Source organism: Pocillopora damicornis, chromosome 9 (genome assembly GCF_964200805.1).
Source record: "Pocillopora damicornis chromosome 9, jaPocDami1.2, whole genome shotgun sequence".
Taxonomy (NCBI): Eukaryota; Metazoa; Cnidaria; class Anthozoa; order Scleractinia; family Pocilloporidae; genus Pocillopora; species Pocillopora damicornis.
The window spans coordinates 1337963-1354584 of record NC_142678.1 but is presented as its reverse complement, the minus strand read 5'-3'; the positions used below and the strand labels follow the sequence as shown (position 1 = coordinate 1354584).

General features: G+C 38.6%; 1 protein-coding gene across 1 annotated transcript in view; it reads right to left on the bottom strand.

Annotated features, from left to right (window-relative positions):
• Nucleotides 1–2732: 2732 nt before the first annotated feature.
• LOC113685695 (uncharacterized) overlaps nucleotides 2733–16622 on the bottom strand; it is a 51507-nt gene continuing 37617 nt past the window's right edge. Inside the window, exons 49-71 of the mRNA XM_089181677.1 lie at nucleotides 16235–16288; nucleotides 15510–15563; nucleotides 14726–14779; nucleotides 14057–14110; nucleotides 13465–13518; nucleotides 12642–12749; nucleotides 12480–12533; nucleotides 11606–11659; nucleotides 10926–10979; nucleotides 10480–10533; nucleotides 9435–9488; nucleotides 8965–9000; nucleotides 8649–8666; nucleotides 8114–8131; nucleotides 7450–7485; nucleotides 6946–6975; nucleotides 6352–6411; nucleotides 6162–6215; nucleotides 5591–5723; nucleotides 4804–4907; nucleotides 4605–4661; nucleotides 3949–4125; nucleotides 2733–3155 (exon numbers count right to left, since the gene is read on the bottom strand). Of these exons, the coding sequence (XP_089037803.1) occupies nucleotides 3012–3155; nucleotides 3949–4125; nucleotides 4605–4661; nucleotides 4804–4907; nucleotides 5591–5723; nucleotides 6162–6215; nucleotides 6352–6411; nucleotides 6946–6975; nucleotides 7450–7485; nucleotides 8114–8131; nucleotides 8649–8666; nucleotides 8965–9000; nucleotides 9435–9488; nucleotides 10480–10533; nucleotides 10926–10979; nucleotides 11606–11659; nucleotides 12480–12533; nucleotides 12642–12749; nucleotides 13465–13518; nucleotides 14057–14110; nucleotides 14726–14779; nucleotides 15510–15563; nucleotides 16235–16288 (1515 nt within the window). The 3' untranslated portion in view covers nucleotides 2733–3011. The remainder of the gene's footprint in view (nucleotides 3156–3948; nucleotides 4126–4604; nucleotides 4662–4803; nucleotides 4908–5590; nucleotides 5724–6161; nucleotides 6216–6351; nucleotides 6412–6945; nucleotides 6976–7449; nucleotides 7486–8113; nucleotides 8132–8648; nucleotides 8667–8964; nucleotides 9001–9434; nucleotides 9489–10479; nucleotides 10534–10925; nucleotides 10980–11605; nucleotides 11660–12479; nucleotides 12534–12641; nucleotides 12750–13464; nucleotides 13519–14056; nucleotides 14111–14725; nucleotides 14780–15509; nucleotides 15564–16234; nucleotides 16289–16622) is intronic.

Sequence of the window (16622 nt, the reverse complement as noted above, 5' to 3'; positions counted from 1 at the left end):
GTCTTAGCGGCAGAATTTTTTGCTTCATACAGATAGTCTTCCGCTTGAAACCTACCCAATTGCATTGTGTACTCAGAAATAGCGCCTTTTACTTCTTTAAGAACACTCTTCAACATCTCACAATCCTCACACTTCACGTTGTGACTGTGACTGCATACTTTCTGAACTTCAGTGTCACCAGCATAGCTCAGTGCAAAGACCCTACAGTGATCGGCACATTTGCTATCGTCCTCTTCGCAGTGATTACGGTATGTAGTCTTCAAATACAACTTGCTCTTCTGAAGCCTCTTCCGAACTTCTTTACACTAGTCCTTTTCTGCTCCCACGCTTTCCAATTCGTCTATAATTTGGAGAAAATCCTTGAAACCATCCGCTCCCTCAGCTGCAGTATCGTGTAAACCTCTATATAACACCATACATCTTAGAAATGGCCTTTGACTTTTGCAAATTGACAGAATACCGGCTCTTTAGCCCTTTGGAATCGCTACCGGGGTGTGTCGGATACTGGCACGCTGAACTTTGGCGCCAGAACTTCCCATAGGTGTGCCTATGCTTTGCGCAGACCCACATTTTGCCATAACTGAGTCTTCTGCATTGAACAGGCCAGCCCTTGCGAAGATAAGCTCTCCTTCTGTGAAACTCTCTTTTGACAAATGGATTAAGCAGAGATGACTCTTTATTGAGTCAGTACTCTGAGGCAAGTTAAACAAACCGGAAACTCCTCTTGAGTCTTCTAACGAAGTTTCCGAAGAACGCGACTGAAAACAGGACTTCTTTTGGCGAATACCGCTTCAAGAATTTAGTGTTATTAATCCCAAGCAAACCAGTACCGAAAGAGAAATATGAATTACAGCTAATGTAATTATGCACTTTACAGTACAGATATAGCTAATTGTTGGAAAAATGAGGTCACACGTAACGTAATAATTTATTTCCTCAAAAATCGCGTGGTCCTTTTCCACAAGAACTCCCTAGAGTTCTGAATAGAAACTTTCATAAAGACAGGTGTGCAGACAAAATTTCTCTTATTCCTGCCGACCAGAATTCGGATCCAAAAGGCGATGTTATCGCTGCTTTATTAAGAAGGGAGAAGCAAATGAGGATAATTACACATGTACAATTGAATTATGTGACAGTGGTCACGGTGTATTTCAGTGTGTGCTGTTATCGCCGGTTACACTTAATAGAATCCTGTAGTTTGGTTTTGAAATGTTCATACAGGTTTGAATAGCGTAAGCCATCAGAACTCAAATATGAAATAACAGAAGCCAAATTTTTAAAAAGGGGTTTGCGAGCGCTAATCAAATTGATATCCGATACGTTGTTGTTGACGTCTTTCGTCACGAGATAATAAAATTTGTCAAATTTTGGCCTTTTAAAATGTTTAAGGTATTAATCGGTGCGGTCTTAAAGCTCTGTCTACTATATTTTCTATTATATTTTCTACTTCTAAGATTTATTGAGCTACTCACATAAAACGGTCGGAGTTTGCTCAATGAACTAATTTGCATAATCGGCTGTCACGCTTGCAATATCGCTAAAAGTTCGAAGTCACCTCGGCGAAGAAAATCAATAAGTGCAAGATGTTTTTATATTTTTCTGCAGCCAAACATCTTATTAGCAGAAATCAAGCGGAGTTTTTAATGGTCTGGTCTGGACTTGAGCAATATCAATCGAGAAAGAAAGAGTACTTTTAACCAATTTCAGAAAGCTGTCCAACGAGTGTTTTTAAATAAATTATGACGAGCTTCTGAATAAACGAATATCAAAATTGAAATGCATTTTATACACCTTATATATCACACACTTTAAGAATACAAAATATTTTTTGTTGCATGCGGTGTGATACGAGGACCGGGCTATTCAACATTTGAAATTTTCGATGTCGCAAGAGGTCAAAAAAGGGCCTTTTGCAGCTTTGACTTTTGAGAGCTCTAAAAATTTTATTTTGAGGTATTTCCAAAAACTAATGTGGTTTTATTTACTTGTTACCAAAAATAGTTTATTGGGCAAAGTTTGAGGGAAAACTTTTTTCCGATGCGAAATGCCATGGACCGCTCTTACAGAGATCGCCTCTTAATTTTTGTTTCACTGGCAAACTTTTGCCGCATAAAAAACGAGCGGATTTAAACCTTGCTGACTTGAAAAGTTAAGGGAAATGAGACACGTTCAAGACCGTCAAACCGAGGAGTTCAAGATTTTTTACTTTAAATGATCGAAACGTACTTCAAAGAGATATAGCTTATGGTTCGAGTTAATGAGGTATTACTGTGTTTTAAGTCTCGCCTTACACTCCTATGGATATTAGACAAGTAGGACAAAAGTTGCATACTAGCTAAGTATATTAATCCCGCCTCCCCTAATTATTTAGTCGAGACAAAACAAAATATTAACCTACAGACAAAAGCCAACTTCTTAGAAAATGACTCAAGGACTGATGCCTTAATCGTGCGTGACTGAAAAACCTCGTTTACTGGCGGGAAAAACGTAAAACTTAGTCTGACAAAACAGCAGGCTTCAACTGGGCTTCAACCCAGGTCTTCCAGTAAGAAGTTGAGCACCGCTTCTACCTTAACAACAAAAAATGAAACCACATTATGACGGGGACTGTAGAAAATTTAGGGTTCAAGTGTGAGGTTGAATTCATTTATAGCTTTAATTTATGCTATTGTTTCAGCTGCCTGCAGTTAAAAGTCAAATGTGACTGATTTTACAAAACCAGACTTTCCAAAGAATATAAACTTACAGTTTATTTTCATAATAAAATATTTTGAATGCGGCGTAAGACAAAATAACTCCATGTCAAAATTACAATTTTTAAGACTAGCTACTGTAACAAACAAAACAGAATCAACAGCATTTCAGTAACGTCCAGTCAACCGCGTGCTTTATTCAGATCTCCTACAAGCTTTCACACGATCTTCAATTGTTCCTTAGCTAATATATTAGGCAGAAAAATTGTCAATGTACAATACAGATGGTGTTCTTCTCTTGTTTGACTCCGCGCATGTCTAATACTTAAAACAAACTGGTCCTATTTCAAAAGTGAGCTTGGAGTCGACGCTGCTTTGTGGTGCCCAGTCCACTATCGGCAGGTTATTCTGCTGCGCGGTCGAGACTTCAATCTTCATTTTTTTATTTCCATTATCAGACGTCTGGATGGAGAAACAAAAATTAATTATTTGTAATATTTGTCATTTCAACGGTGCGGTTATGCTGTATCTGTAAAGGGGATAGATAGTTCGTCGACAAAATTTGCTCTCAAACGAAACTCATTGCCTTCAATGCCAGCAATTCGTTCGGTTTCGTTCCCTTACGAGCGCGGGCGAAACAAGGAGTGCCATGAATCGGATTTCCCACAGGCGACAGTTCAAGACCAATAGTCCATTGTACAGTTGCATGCTTGGTTTCCAAGCCTTTGAACAGGAGTGAGGTTAAGGTTGACCTTGTTATGATATTAACCTTGTTGCTTTTCAAATGAAAATTACTTTGTTATCATGCTAACTAGATACTGGTCTTTATCACAACAAGGTCACCTTTAGTCTAACTCTAAATCAAAGGCTTGGCAACTAAACACACAACTGTAAAATGACCAACTGTAGTAGTGTAACCACACTGTGTATCTTTCGACTTTAACAATGATTCAAACTTTTCTGGACCAAATACAGCGAAGAGAAGCCAAAACTATCAAATATCGTATTACTTTCGCCAATCATTTGAAAATTGCTCAAACGCACTTAATCGAAATGTGTTCTATTTACATTCTTTTAACATGATCTTCCTTAATGATTACCACAAAAAAATTGAGGCATCATGAAAAAGAAATCTACATCCAATCACGAGATGGTGATGAGCAGTGTATCTAGCAATGGAAATTTAAAAACATCAGTTGAACTCAAGATCTACACGTGTCTAAACATTGTCAACGTTATAGTTGTACCAGCCTACCTCTGTAACATCAAGGTCTATCTTCTCCAAGTTATTGACCACCATTTCATTATCGCCTTTAAGATCCACCATGCAGCTCTTGTGTGAGTTTGCGCAACTGTAGCTCATCTCTTGGAAAGCGCTCTTGCTCAGAAGTCGCAAGTATGTCATTTGCACTGAGTTTAGTTTGTATTCGATCTATGAACAGAGGGAATAAAGGTTATAGGAGATTCAGCGCAATTCAAAAGAATAAAGGGGGTAAGTTTCTAAAGAAATTGTGGTGTTGCATCGATGGGGGGGGGGGGGGGTGGGGGAGGGAGGTATTACAAGGAAGTTTGGTTTTATCAACTGAGTTGAGTTGATAAACCATTGCTCTAGAGTTTTATGGCTTTCCGTACTGTTTAGATGTGGGAAAAGACCGCAGACTGCCATATTTTTCTTAAAATGATTGGCGAATATGATTTTGGAAAGATCCAAGAAGATCCTGGTCTGATGTAGGGAGTACCAAAGAGGCTATCAGTGGCATTACTATGCGCTTTTTTTGCTCAACCTGCTTCCCTTGTTTCCCTCTCTTCCATTCAGTCAGTTTCAGAGAAACTATTCATTTTCTGAAATATCGTACTCAAGCACATTGGCAATAAAGTAAAAAATTAAAAGGCAAAAGAAAAATGTTATACCGGTTCATCCTCGTTTGTCCATTGTCCTGGACCGGTTTCATTGGCGTCGACAACAATCTATCACGCAAAAAAGAGAGCAATGAGATTTTGCTGTTATCACCTAATATTCGTGCATAATAGCATAGTACCAAGCAAAGAAATCCCTCCAGTTTTGGCCTCTCGTAGTATTGAGAGCGTTAAGTTCAATGTTCTCTTGTACCTTGGTCTTTTTGGGGTTAACGCAGGTAGCGTTCTTCTCGAAATCGCAGTAAACTTTGACAGCGTCACTACTGCAGCCTTCGTTGGGATCGATCGTGTACTCACCTACAGAACAAAACAAAGTTAGTCTGATATTACCATTTTGTGGCATGTAGAAAGTAGTTACCAGATGGAAGAAACGCACAAATGAAACAGCGAACGAAAAACGATTGAATATCAAGCAGTGCGAGCTGAAAATAAAATAAGCTACAGCAAACTGTAAGAAGAGAATGAAATGGTAAACTTCGGATAGAAAGATACGGATTAAAACACTGGCCATGTGTTTGTTCTTTGATATAACACTTTACCCTCACAGTGCATCTCTCCACCCAGGAGTATAAAACCGAATGAGAAACCTTGTGAAATGAAAGAGAGAGGGTGTGGGGAGGGTAACCCTGCGATTGACAGACATCCAACGGAGAGAAATTTTCTTCAAGTTGCTTCCTGAGTGTTTTGGCTGACTTTACTTTGACCTATAATACGACAAAGGCCATGATACCGAGATTACAAGTGTATCTTAACCTCCTGGTAAAGAAAATTCATCACCGCCCTTATCGCAGACAATTCAGTGTTATAAGTCAACCATCATCAACAGATCGCCACCCTTATTTATGTGCACTGATCTTTTGGTAACAATCTACCACGCATGCTCAAGAGAGCCACTCTATGACGTCACGCAGAAATCTTATGATTGCCCGCGCGACATAAAATACATAAGAAGCTTGTCAATAAACGTTTCAACAACAAACCGCTCTTAGATTCAGGATGATCTAGTTTGATTTCTCGGCATGATCGGGCAGGATGTTCCAGGTCCCCATTCTGTACTCGGAAAGTTTGAATTTTTCTGTCCAGAAGCGATATCATGAATTCGATATCCACTGTCTAGGGGGAAAAAAAGACGACTATAGTTGAGCAAAAATTGTCTAAGACCTACAAAATCTTGTCGACAAGTCCCCATGACCTGTTGCGCTGCAATATCGCGGCGACAATTAGCTTGGTGTATCAAGAGAGCTTCTTCTTTTAACATGAAAAAGGAATTTCGAATTCCATTTACATTCTCGGTTTAAGTTAGGTCAGATTTTACAAACCAAATGGGAGGAACCCGGGCTCCAACGTAGCAAACAAATCAGCGATAAAAATCGTCTCGTGTACTATACCGTTGCCGATCACGGCCGCAAAAAAGTTGTGTTTCAAGTTGTTCCGTAAAACATGGATAACAAACCGACGTTAAAAATTTTTTTACTTTTTACTTCTCCTTAAAAGCATACTATGGCTGCGCAGCTCAAGTGGGATACCGTCAGAACGAAGTATCACTTATACCTTGAAGAGTTGGGCTCCAACGTCATTATTTGAATCCTGTGATTTTCCAGATCCCTAAACGTAGTAAATGATAACAAGAATATCGGATATATAAAAGCGCCGATCAAAGGTGTAAATTTTTTTTTTGGCTGGACCAAGCTTTGTGGTCAAACAAATTGCACAAATAGTTTTAAAACAGTACGGTTCTTACTTGGCTGGAGTACAATCTGTACGGGGGAGGACCTTTTTCACCAGTGTTCATTTCAGAAAGCTGCAAGTGACAGATAAAGTAAAAATTAACTGCGTACAAGATGATATCTGTTGTAAGGTTACAGTGCTATTCAGCGTTGAATTCTTAAGATCCTCTTCCCTCCAGTTATTATATATTTCCTTGTAGTTTGGCAAGCAGAATTTTAAATTTGATAGCCACCACTAAGAGGTTTGTGTTTCCTTGCAAATGTTCATGCCATTTTCATGCGTTTTCTCGACGAAGAGCACGAGTCTGTGGCTTACGAAACACAGCCCAAACTAATATTCTTGAAATGCTTTTCAAGAAGGGCACTTGATTCAGAGATGTCACTTCTCAACGTAAAAATTTAATTTTGATACTCGTCACAATGGACAATTTTTGGGCAACTCACAACAGTGGGCAAGACGTTTTCCTAGGCAATCCTACAATGGAACCTTAATAGCTTTACACATCACGGTTTAACTTAGCTATTCATCTTAGCAGTAGTATATAAAAAACATTGCGATGGACATTTGAATAAACTGAGACTCGAAGTCCCCAATAACAACAACCTACCGCTTCTGCCAAACTCTGTCCTGGTGGTCCCTGATAAAAAGTAAATAAGATAAAAGTTATACAACCGTTCCAGGGTGTGCATAGATTTAACCCGATTGCAGTTTTAGCAAAAAACCGCTTCGTGACGATGTCTCACGGATACAATACGAACGAATTAACCTTTGCAAAAGTTTAATTGTCTCCGATCTTCGGAAAGACCATTCGCAACCCGATTTCAAATCAAAAGTAAGCTTGTCGGTTCAAACAACTTTGCGTCTCGAATACAAAATTAATATTTCAACAATTTATATTCAGTTTTTCAGATATCACGATGAATCGTTTCAGCCAGTCAAGATTTCATTTTAGTGTTTGTAGGGAAGTAAACTGCCCCGTGGAAAGTAGAAACAGTAAAAAAAAATTAGGTATCCTTTTCTTTTCTGTACACTGCCCCTCCCCTCCGCCCCTCCGCCCCTCCCCCACACATACACACACAAACACAGTGTTGACAATTAAAAAAAGACATACCATTGGCCCTCTGGGACCGGCTATACCTGGAAGTCCCTGGAAACAACGCACACAATTGTATTGTTATGAAAATAATATTGTTAAGTTGTTTTCTCAAAAGTTCCCAAGTTCTCTACAAGCTAGCTAGTTACAGTGTAGGAGAAAATAGATAAATGTCGGAGTGATATTTGAGAAGTTTTCAAATGTTTCCATCGATGAGGAACACTTCCACTAGACTTCTTTTTCAATTCCACACTGACGCGAGTCATTCGTGGAAGACTTTACTTTAAAGTTAAGCCATAAGTGATATTTTTGGATAAACTAAACTAAATTTTTGGCAATTACCCTATAAAACAAAAACCAGTGTGTTAGAATCTCGTGTATCTACTTCCTTTAATGAATTGAGATGAACCGATCACTTGCTAGGTAATTACGAAGACAGTAATCATTCAACCCTTTAACTCCCATGAGTGACCAAGACAGAATTTCTCCCTACAATATCTCTACAATATCAACCAGATAAGTGACAAGAATAAAGAAAAAGATCAATTTGGGGATAATTAGTTGATCCAATACTAAATTCTCTAAACTAACATTTTAAGAATTGTATGGTTGACAGTAAGGGGAATTACAAATTTTATCTGGGACTTAAAGGGTTAAACATAATTTTACTTTCAATACTTACAGGTAGACCGTCTCTGCCCTAAAAATAACAGAGAGGGAGAAAAAGAAAATAACGGATAAGAGACAATTAAGACGTAAAACTATAAAAAAATTTGAAGCACTGCCCACAGATAGCTAAATAAGGCTACTTAAGGAAGGAAATTTAAAATTTATCTATAGCACCATTTTAACACATAATTCCCCATGTTGTTTTCATCAACAAAGTTACCTGCACTGAAGTTTGGCGACTTAAAATTCCCCAAATTAAAATTAAAGCAAGTGAATGTTTGAACCGTCTATAAAATTAATTTTTTAGTATTCTGTGGCTAAATTTCATTCAGGTCAACGGGGTCTCACTTCACGTGCTTGGTTGGTGTGACTGCGGCAATTGTCTTCAACCGCGCCTAACCTAGTTTGCAATAAGCTCCTGATTGGTTAAGAAGACATCACGAATTTCTGCACCAATGACAGAGCGAAGCTTAATTGTTTCTAAGATAGTATACAACTCAGTTCTCTAAATTTATTCATCGAAGTCAGATAATTGGATGACAACATACCGGTTCTCCACGTTCACCCTGAAAATAAACAGAAACACATATGGGTTAAGTTTATCACGCATAATTTTTTTTTTTTACTCTCAGCAAAAAATCAAAAGTAAAAATAAAGAATTGACAAGGGAACTTGTTGAAAAGTAAAGATTTATTCTGCGATAATTGCCTTAGTTTCATGGCTTGAGGGATTATCACAGCAAACACATTTCGTTTCAATCATATGTTCCTTTTTCAGGAACAAAAAACTAAAATAATAACAAAAAACGGGACGGTAGTTAAAATTAAAATTTGAACGCATATGGCCAAATATGCACATTCAAACCTGTGTGCCGGGATCTCCCTGAGCTCCGCCTATTCCCTAAAATGAAGACAATTCATCCTGATAATTAGAGTCGAAACGTTGTGAGCGAGAGGTAAAATGTGCGGAAAGCAGGAAAAAATCAACAGTAAACGACGGTGTTACAGTTTTCGTCAGGAGTTCGCAGATAAATGTTCACTTGATCACAGATTGTGATGAATAATTAATTGAGAAGTTTTGATCAGTTCGTTAAAAAAAACTGTCAGGATTTCAACAACAGCACTAAACTAACTGTGGACGAATCGACAACGATTTGTGTGATACTTATAACCCTTCCGATTGTGCTTGTGTTTCGCGTAAAGAGTTTTGTTCACTATCAGTTACTTCAGCCGGTAAACTTTTTCAGTATCATCTGATCTATACTTAATAGTATCTCCACGTAAATGCGATACATTACAGACACGAAAGGTGTCAAATAACTAGCATTTAAATACCTCTGATCCTTGGAATCCTGGTTGACCGGGAGGGCCTGCGGCTCCCATGCCACCCTAGCGAGAGGTAGATAGAAACGCAATGCGTACACATTCGGATGCGAAAGATAAATAAATAGGTACAATAAATACTAAATACTCAAAGAAAGAATTGAGTCGAGCGGTCAATTAGTGAAACTCTTTTGGTAAATGTCAAAGTGATGGGCATCTGTTTTCGTGAAAGTTGAAAGAGCTAATGTGTTAGGGAGAAGCAATCATGTTGAACACAAAGACACGCTTAGAGAGCGACGACCGACAGACAGACAGACAGACAGAGAGAAAATAGAAAGACATGGACTGATATATAAATATATTGGCAGAAGTTCGACGGACAAAAACAGACATGTAGACGGTTGGACAGACTGACAAACAGACAGACCAACAGACAGACAGACAAACAGACAGACCGACAGACAAACAGAAAGACCGACAGACAAACAGAAAGACCGACAGACAAACGGGCGGACAAACAGACAGACAAACTGACAAACAGAAAGATAGACAGATAGACAGACAGACAAACAGATAGACAAACAGACAGAAAGACAAACTATAGGTTACTGGTTTCTATAGACAGAATTCAGATGTGTCAACTCGGGAGTTAATAAAGCAATTTTCGATTGAGTGTCAAAAGTTGTAAAAATTGTTTTGGTTCTACTTTACTTCATGCGGTGATTGGTTAAGAAAAATTGCAACATCCTCTCGACCAATCAGATTCAAAACTACAACCAATCCTGACTTGGTCACCCGCATTTTCCCGCGCTTTCAAAGTCTGCTTGTTTTTATTTCGAGTTCTCATTGGCTCCTTGTGATATCTTCTTTGGCTCTCATTGGCTGGTTTTACCTTAACGACACTCAATCAAAAATTTGCTTTACAGGTAAATAAACCGACGTACACTGCAACGAGTTTTAAAAAGCTTACGCGTGAAACATGAACTCTGAAAGAATGAAAAACCGACCCTCGGCCTGTTTACAGACTTATTCCTTTAAAAATAGGAATTCGGAATACCTTTGGTCCTTCAGGTCCTGTACTTCCGTTTTTTCCTTCAGGGCCATCCTCTCCCTAAAATGCATATTTAATTGCATTAGTATTATCAGCGGGTTTATACTTGACGCGTGGTTAAGGGCAAACACCAACGCATTCTAAAAAACCACTGTATCTCTATCGCTTAATTCGCTCATCAAATACATGAGTGAGGCAAGGTAAAAAGTCAAACAGCTAACAGTTGTGGTACAATTTTGAAACCGCGAGAGGAGTGGGAAAGAGGGTTTTCTTGATCTTGTAACCTCCACTATTTATAACTAATTGGTAACCTCCACTATTTATAACTAATTGCAATAACGTTGTCATATAAACAATAAAATGCAAATAGTATTCATGAAAACCAAAAAACGATAAAAAGGAATTACTTAAATCACAAATGGATAATTTAAAACATTAATCATTTTACTTACGTCAATTCCAGGGGGACCTGTCCTGCCAACTTCACCGGTATATCCTGGGTCACCCTGACAAAATGATAAGAAAAGAATTTTGAGTAAAAGTTCAGTACAAGCTTTACTAAAAGTGTTCCTACTACTTGACCAGTGGAAACGTTTCAGGGTCACCTTAATTTTTCGATATATCATGTTTGCTCTGAGCTTTGCCAAAAGATGAACGTTGATACGATGATGAAAAAAACCTGGGTCAACCATCTTGTTTCCGAGTTACAGAACTATAGGAGTGTTCCCTTTTAATAGGTTATAGTAAACAATTGCCTTTGAAAACATTAAAAACAAAACAAAACAAAACAAAACAAAAACCGCAACTTGTTTAGAAATAACTGAGCATTTCTTTTGTGCCGAATTTAAGGATAGAAGGGAACCCGTGTTTTAGGAAATGTTTTTGTCCATCTTGGTTCTGTAGATATATAAACCTTTAATGATCAGTCTCACGATGCGGAGTCAGGCTCATCAATCGTGTGTTGATCCTGACGTTTCGACTGCTATGGTGCCAGTCTTGGTCAGGCGAGGTCAAAAGTTGTGTTTAGGCATCGACTCGTCGTACAATTTGCGTTAAAAGAAAAAATAATCACAACAAATTTAAATCTCTATCCTGAACTAATACCGAAAAAAAAACCATTAACGCTTCTTACCTGTGTTCCAATTAGACCGTTTTCTCCCGTGTCACCTCTGTAACCGCGTGGTCCCTTTTGCCATCAGAATACAAAAATTTTCAATTTTTTCTCATATCGAAAGAGAACTAATGGCATGCACATGTAGATCCTTAGATTGAAAGGAATCTCGTTATCTTGGATTAAGAAAAACGACAAATCTTGCGCTCAAGGAAAGATAGTCTAAATTTTTTTTAAGCACTATGGCACTCTACTGCTGAGGAATTGAGAACTTGAAGTTAAGCTTGGAAAATACAAGACTACATTTCCCCATCTTATTCCTCGATAAACGTCTTTCCCCCGATACCAAGATAAGAAAATCAGATACATAAATTGATTGACCATCAAAGAGTCGCTGAGTTGGATTAAAATCCCTCTCGGCTTTCCAGTCTAAATTAGTAAGCATTGCATCACAGAACAATTTGTCTACGTATGTACGATCATTAGTCACAGAATTTCCAAAAGGAGTGCAAAAACAACGGCAACAAGTTGTTATCCTAGGCTTGGTGGGGCGACAATAAGTTTATCTTTTTACAATTTGTGGAGTTTACAATGAGGAGCTGACAGCTGAAACTAACACAACTTCACTCTGAAAACAACCCTCGTTGTGTTCTACTGAGACCACATGATCCTCTCTACAGCACGGGTTATTTTGCAGCCAACTAAATTTTTCACCGAAAAGGGAGGGGGGGAGAAGGAGGAGAGGAGGAATGTTTCAACAATTCTTGCTAGGATTACATCTGTTACTTTAATGTGATGAGGACAAATGGCGATTTAATGTAACGAAATCACCAAGAAATGAGAAAACGATTAGATACCCTTAAATATGTAATACTGAGATTAAATATTAACTTACATTATTTCCTGGTTTGCCAACTTGTCCGAAGTTGCCGTTTCTACCAGGGTCGCCCTGCATGAATAAAATCCACACAAGAACAGAATTTAAAAAATTGACCAGCTGCGAAAAGGAAACCTTAATTTTAAATCAAAGTTAGCAATGTTAAGGGGTTCTACTCACGTTATCTCCTTGGGGACCTTGTGGTCCCTTTGCACCAGCAGATCCCATTGGTCCAGGAACTCCCACAGTTCCGTCCACGCCGGGGGATCCCGGGGGGCCATTATCACCCTAAAAAAAAAAAAAGGTAACATTAACTATCTTTTCTTCATTCCTGTGGAGCTGGAAGTTTATAAAACCGGATTGGTGAAAATTTCATACTTTGTGCTACAAAAACTGCAAATCCAGTTTAAGTTATTGATTTCACCGAAAGACAATTCTACCCCACGTTTGTGTATTTTTGGTGCCAAAAGTGCACCTTTCACCCGTTGTCGCCTGTAAGCTCAACAATTAAAACTGTGAGGAAAGTGTACTAGTTGGTCGTCACCTTTGAGAGTAATCTTATCTCCTGGCAATCATTTTTACCGCTGAACCTGCTTCATAGTGTTACTCATAACACATAAAAACTAACTCAGAGCTAGACTTATCTCTCATGCAGTTTGTAACATGAAAAGGAGATTTGTTGTTTGCTTCGGTTTTTACTGTTCACTCCAGCTTTAGGTATCACCTTGCAAATTGTTGGTCCTTGGTAGAGAAGTACGTTTTAGAAACTATACGATTTTTATCTTCGCTACTCAAAAGTAGAAATAAAATTATGATCATGACCGAGTTTTAAGGTTTCAAAGCAAAAAAAAAAAAACCGTTTGGAAATTGCTGAGAACCCAAGATAATTTTTCAATAAGTCCTGGACCATAATTCTTCTTTCATACTGCTGAAAAAAATTTAACTAATTACAATCACAAGCAGCCCTTCGAAAGAGCAGGCTTGTGTTATCATTGATTCCTACCTCTGTACCCCCAATACCATCCTGCCCATTTTCACCGTTTGCTCCCGGTGTACCCTGCAATAGACAAATAAAACGTTTATCAATCTCTGTGGCTGGCGGTGCTGTTAATTGACGTAAATAGAAGTACACGCAAAAGTAATAATGTTAAGAGGATTGACAGCGCATATTGTCAGAGCTACGAGTCTTGGTTCTTGTTCATCTTATTTTCTTGTACATTAATTCTTTTGTTTTTCTTCTATTGGTTTAAAATATTTAGGGTTTCTACTTTCAAAATCAGTTAATTGACATTTTACATGTGTCCCGTACCCTAAGATCGAGAAATTAATCCCAGAGTACATCAGTGTAAACCATCATGTAGAGGAGACACTTTTTCTTTGCCGTTTTCGCTAAAAAATTCGGTCAAACCCGTTGCTTTCCAAGACCCACGATCACATTCCATGACTGCCCAGGCCTGGAAAATGATTGTGCGGAATTTTATGACCTTCCAGGTTTTCCATGACCTTTGCCAACCTGGCAGTGGTCTCTTGAGCTTTCTCCAACCTCGATATACGTTTGATGCGCACGCGACAAAAAGTTGAAAGCTTAGACCTACCGGTGATCCATTTGCGCCTTTATCTCCAGAGGGTCCGCGAGCTCCAGGATAACCCTAAAAAAACCATTTTCATGCTAAATTTTAATTTTTTTCAAACACGCCACGAAAATACCTGTCTCGTTTCAGTGGTAAAAAGACTGACCAATGAAATACGCGTCTTGAAGCTCTGTGAGTAGAATCCAGTATTCTCGGCCTTGTCGTCAACAAGCAAAAATGATTCAAGATAACGACTCGTGGTTTGATCTACCAGCTAAGTACAAAATCACTAAGGCGTTTGAAATACCGGAAGGGTTCAAAATACTGACGGTGTTTGATACACCGGAGTGGTTCAAGATACCAAATGGGGTTTGCCAAACCAACGGGTTCAACAAACAGAAGACAATAGACACACTGTATGGTTTTCGAGATACTAACGGGGGATGAAATAACCACAGGTTTCAACATCCCAAAAGCGTTTACGTATCGGTGGGGCTCTAAATTACGGCAGAGTTTGACATCCCAAGGGTTCGATATTCTCCCTGTATTTGACTTAACAGCGTGATTCAAGAAACAAACGGGTATGGAAATATTGTCGTGGATGGATACACGAATTCTAAAATGGCACGTCTTTAGGATACGCCAAGCCACGAAAGTGCTCCTTTAACTGCGGTAAAAAAATCTATAACTTACTTCCCGTCCACCCTCGCCAGGGCTCCCATCAAAGCCGGCTTCTCCTTTTACGCCCTAAGGAGTCAAGTGACACTTATTTCGTTATTTCTACTACAGTTCGCATCACAGTTGCTAGCAGGGTACAGTGAAACCTGTGTTAAATGGACGCCATACCAATCGGCAACCTGCACTGAACGAACATTAGCTTGTTAACAAAAATGTTCCTACCACATTTATTGCACAAAGATCCTCTATAATATAGTCTCTGCTGTTAACCCAGACAAAGATCTCAATACAAAAGGCTTTTGCTGAGTGAAACATTATGAAGAATAATAACTCGGTGAGAGATTCTCGTCTCACTTCCGTCAAGCCAGAGCTTAATTAACAATTCCTAACACGTTCAATATGTAACAGCAATGGGTAAACGTCAAAATTTGTTTATGGCGCTTTTCGATCAAAAAGGAAGAAAAAAAAATCAAAGTAGTCAATGGCCAATCAGAATAACGAAAAATATCTCGAGGAGCCAATTAAACCTCAAAGCAAAAACAAGCAAGTTGCCTGGAGCGCTGGAACTTGTAAATAGCGCAATTTTGATAGGTCCTTATTTAAACCTCTTTGGCTCAAAGAGAAGCGTAACTTTCGTAGGCCAATCAGAGTGCTAAACCAAATATCGACGAACCAAAACCAGTGATATTCCGATGTCGTTTCGACACTAACTTAAAAATTGCTTTACACTTTAAAGTCTGTATCCGAACACACAATAGACAAACAACTTTTTTTAAAAAAAAAAGAAACAGTTCCAAACCTTTGCTCCGGGAGGACCGAATCTTCCTCGCCTTCCTGGAATGCCAACTAGGCCCTAAAAGTAATAGAAATATGAAAACAAACAAACAATAAATAAATAAATTCTGTCAATTTTCACTGATGCACATCTGTATAAAAAAACTTCTTAAGACTCCCAGCATGCATAAATGAGAGTTGCTATAAAGCAAAGGCTTCTTTTGGTTACTTTGAAGTCCCATGACATCTATCAGTAAAACTGTTTCCCGCCAGTATTCATTGAGCGTTCAATATTTCAACATCCATTACGTAGGTGTGTAAAAGTGCATTGTCACCCGCGAATGTTGACTGACGACCGCCGTTTCACGTGACTGAAGGTAGCAAGAGACAGAGTATGACAGTCAGCGCGTTCCTCAGTCTTCAGGCGACCCCATCGCGTTTAGCATATTTTTCCCGACAAGAAACTTTCGATCTTTGTTGTTCTGTATAACAAATAATTAAACGAACTCTTCCGCGGCGGAAACAATCAATTTTGTTGCAATCAAATTTCCGTGTCTTCCTCGGCTCCTACTCGGGTAACATCGAGTTTCTCAAGCCACAAAATCAAACGATTCCCTTAGCTTCAGTTTTAAATGGATAGATATTTCACTTTCATAAAAAAATAGCTAAATGTTTATTACGTTCTTTGTACTCTGGTACACTTGCAGATATCGGTATTCTACAACCAGCTTACTAAAAGTATATATGTACCTGAGGTCCTACGTCTCCCTTGGGCCCACGCGCTCCAATTGGACCGGCTGAACCCTGGGAATAAAAATAATTGGAAAAAGCCTCATCTTTAAGGAGTCTGATATATACTATGTAACCAAGCTTCGAGAAACATTGATTAACTGTTACATGAATTTGAAGAAACTTCAAAAATATGGACTCTTCTCTCTTCTTCAACCGATCATATAGCATTATTATTTAGTTATTGTATAGCCAACTGGTCTGCCTCTTGCCAATTGGGATAACGAAATATGTTTCCAAACCTGAACAGACCTATTGGTAGATTGGCCAATTAATTGTAGAGTACATTAAAATACACTTGTGTAAGCTTGAATCAACAACAAAATCTCATTCAACGGCAGCCTAAATC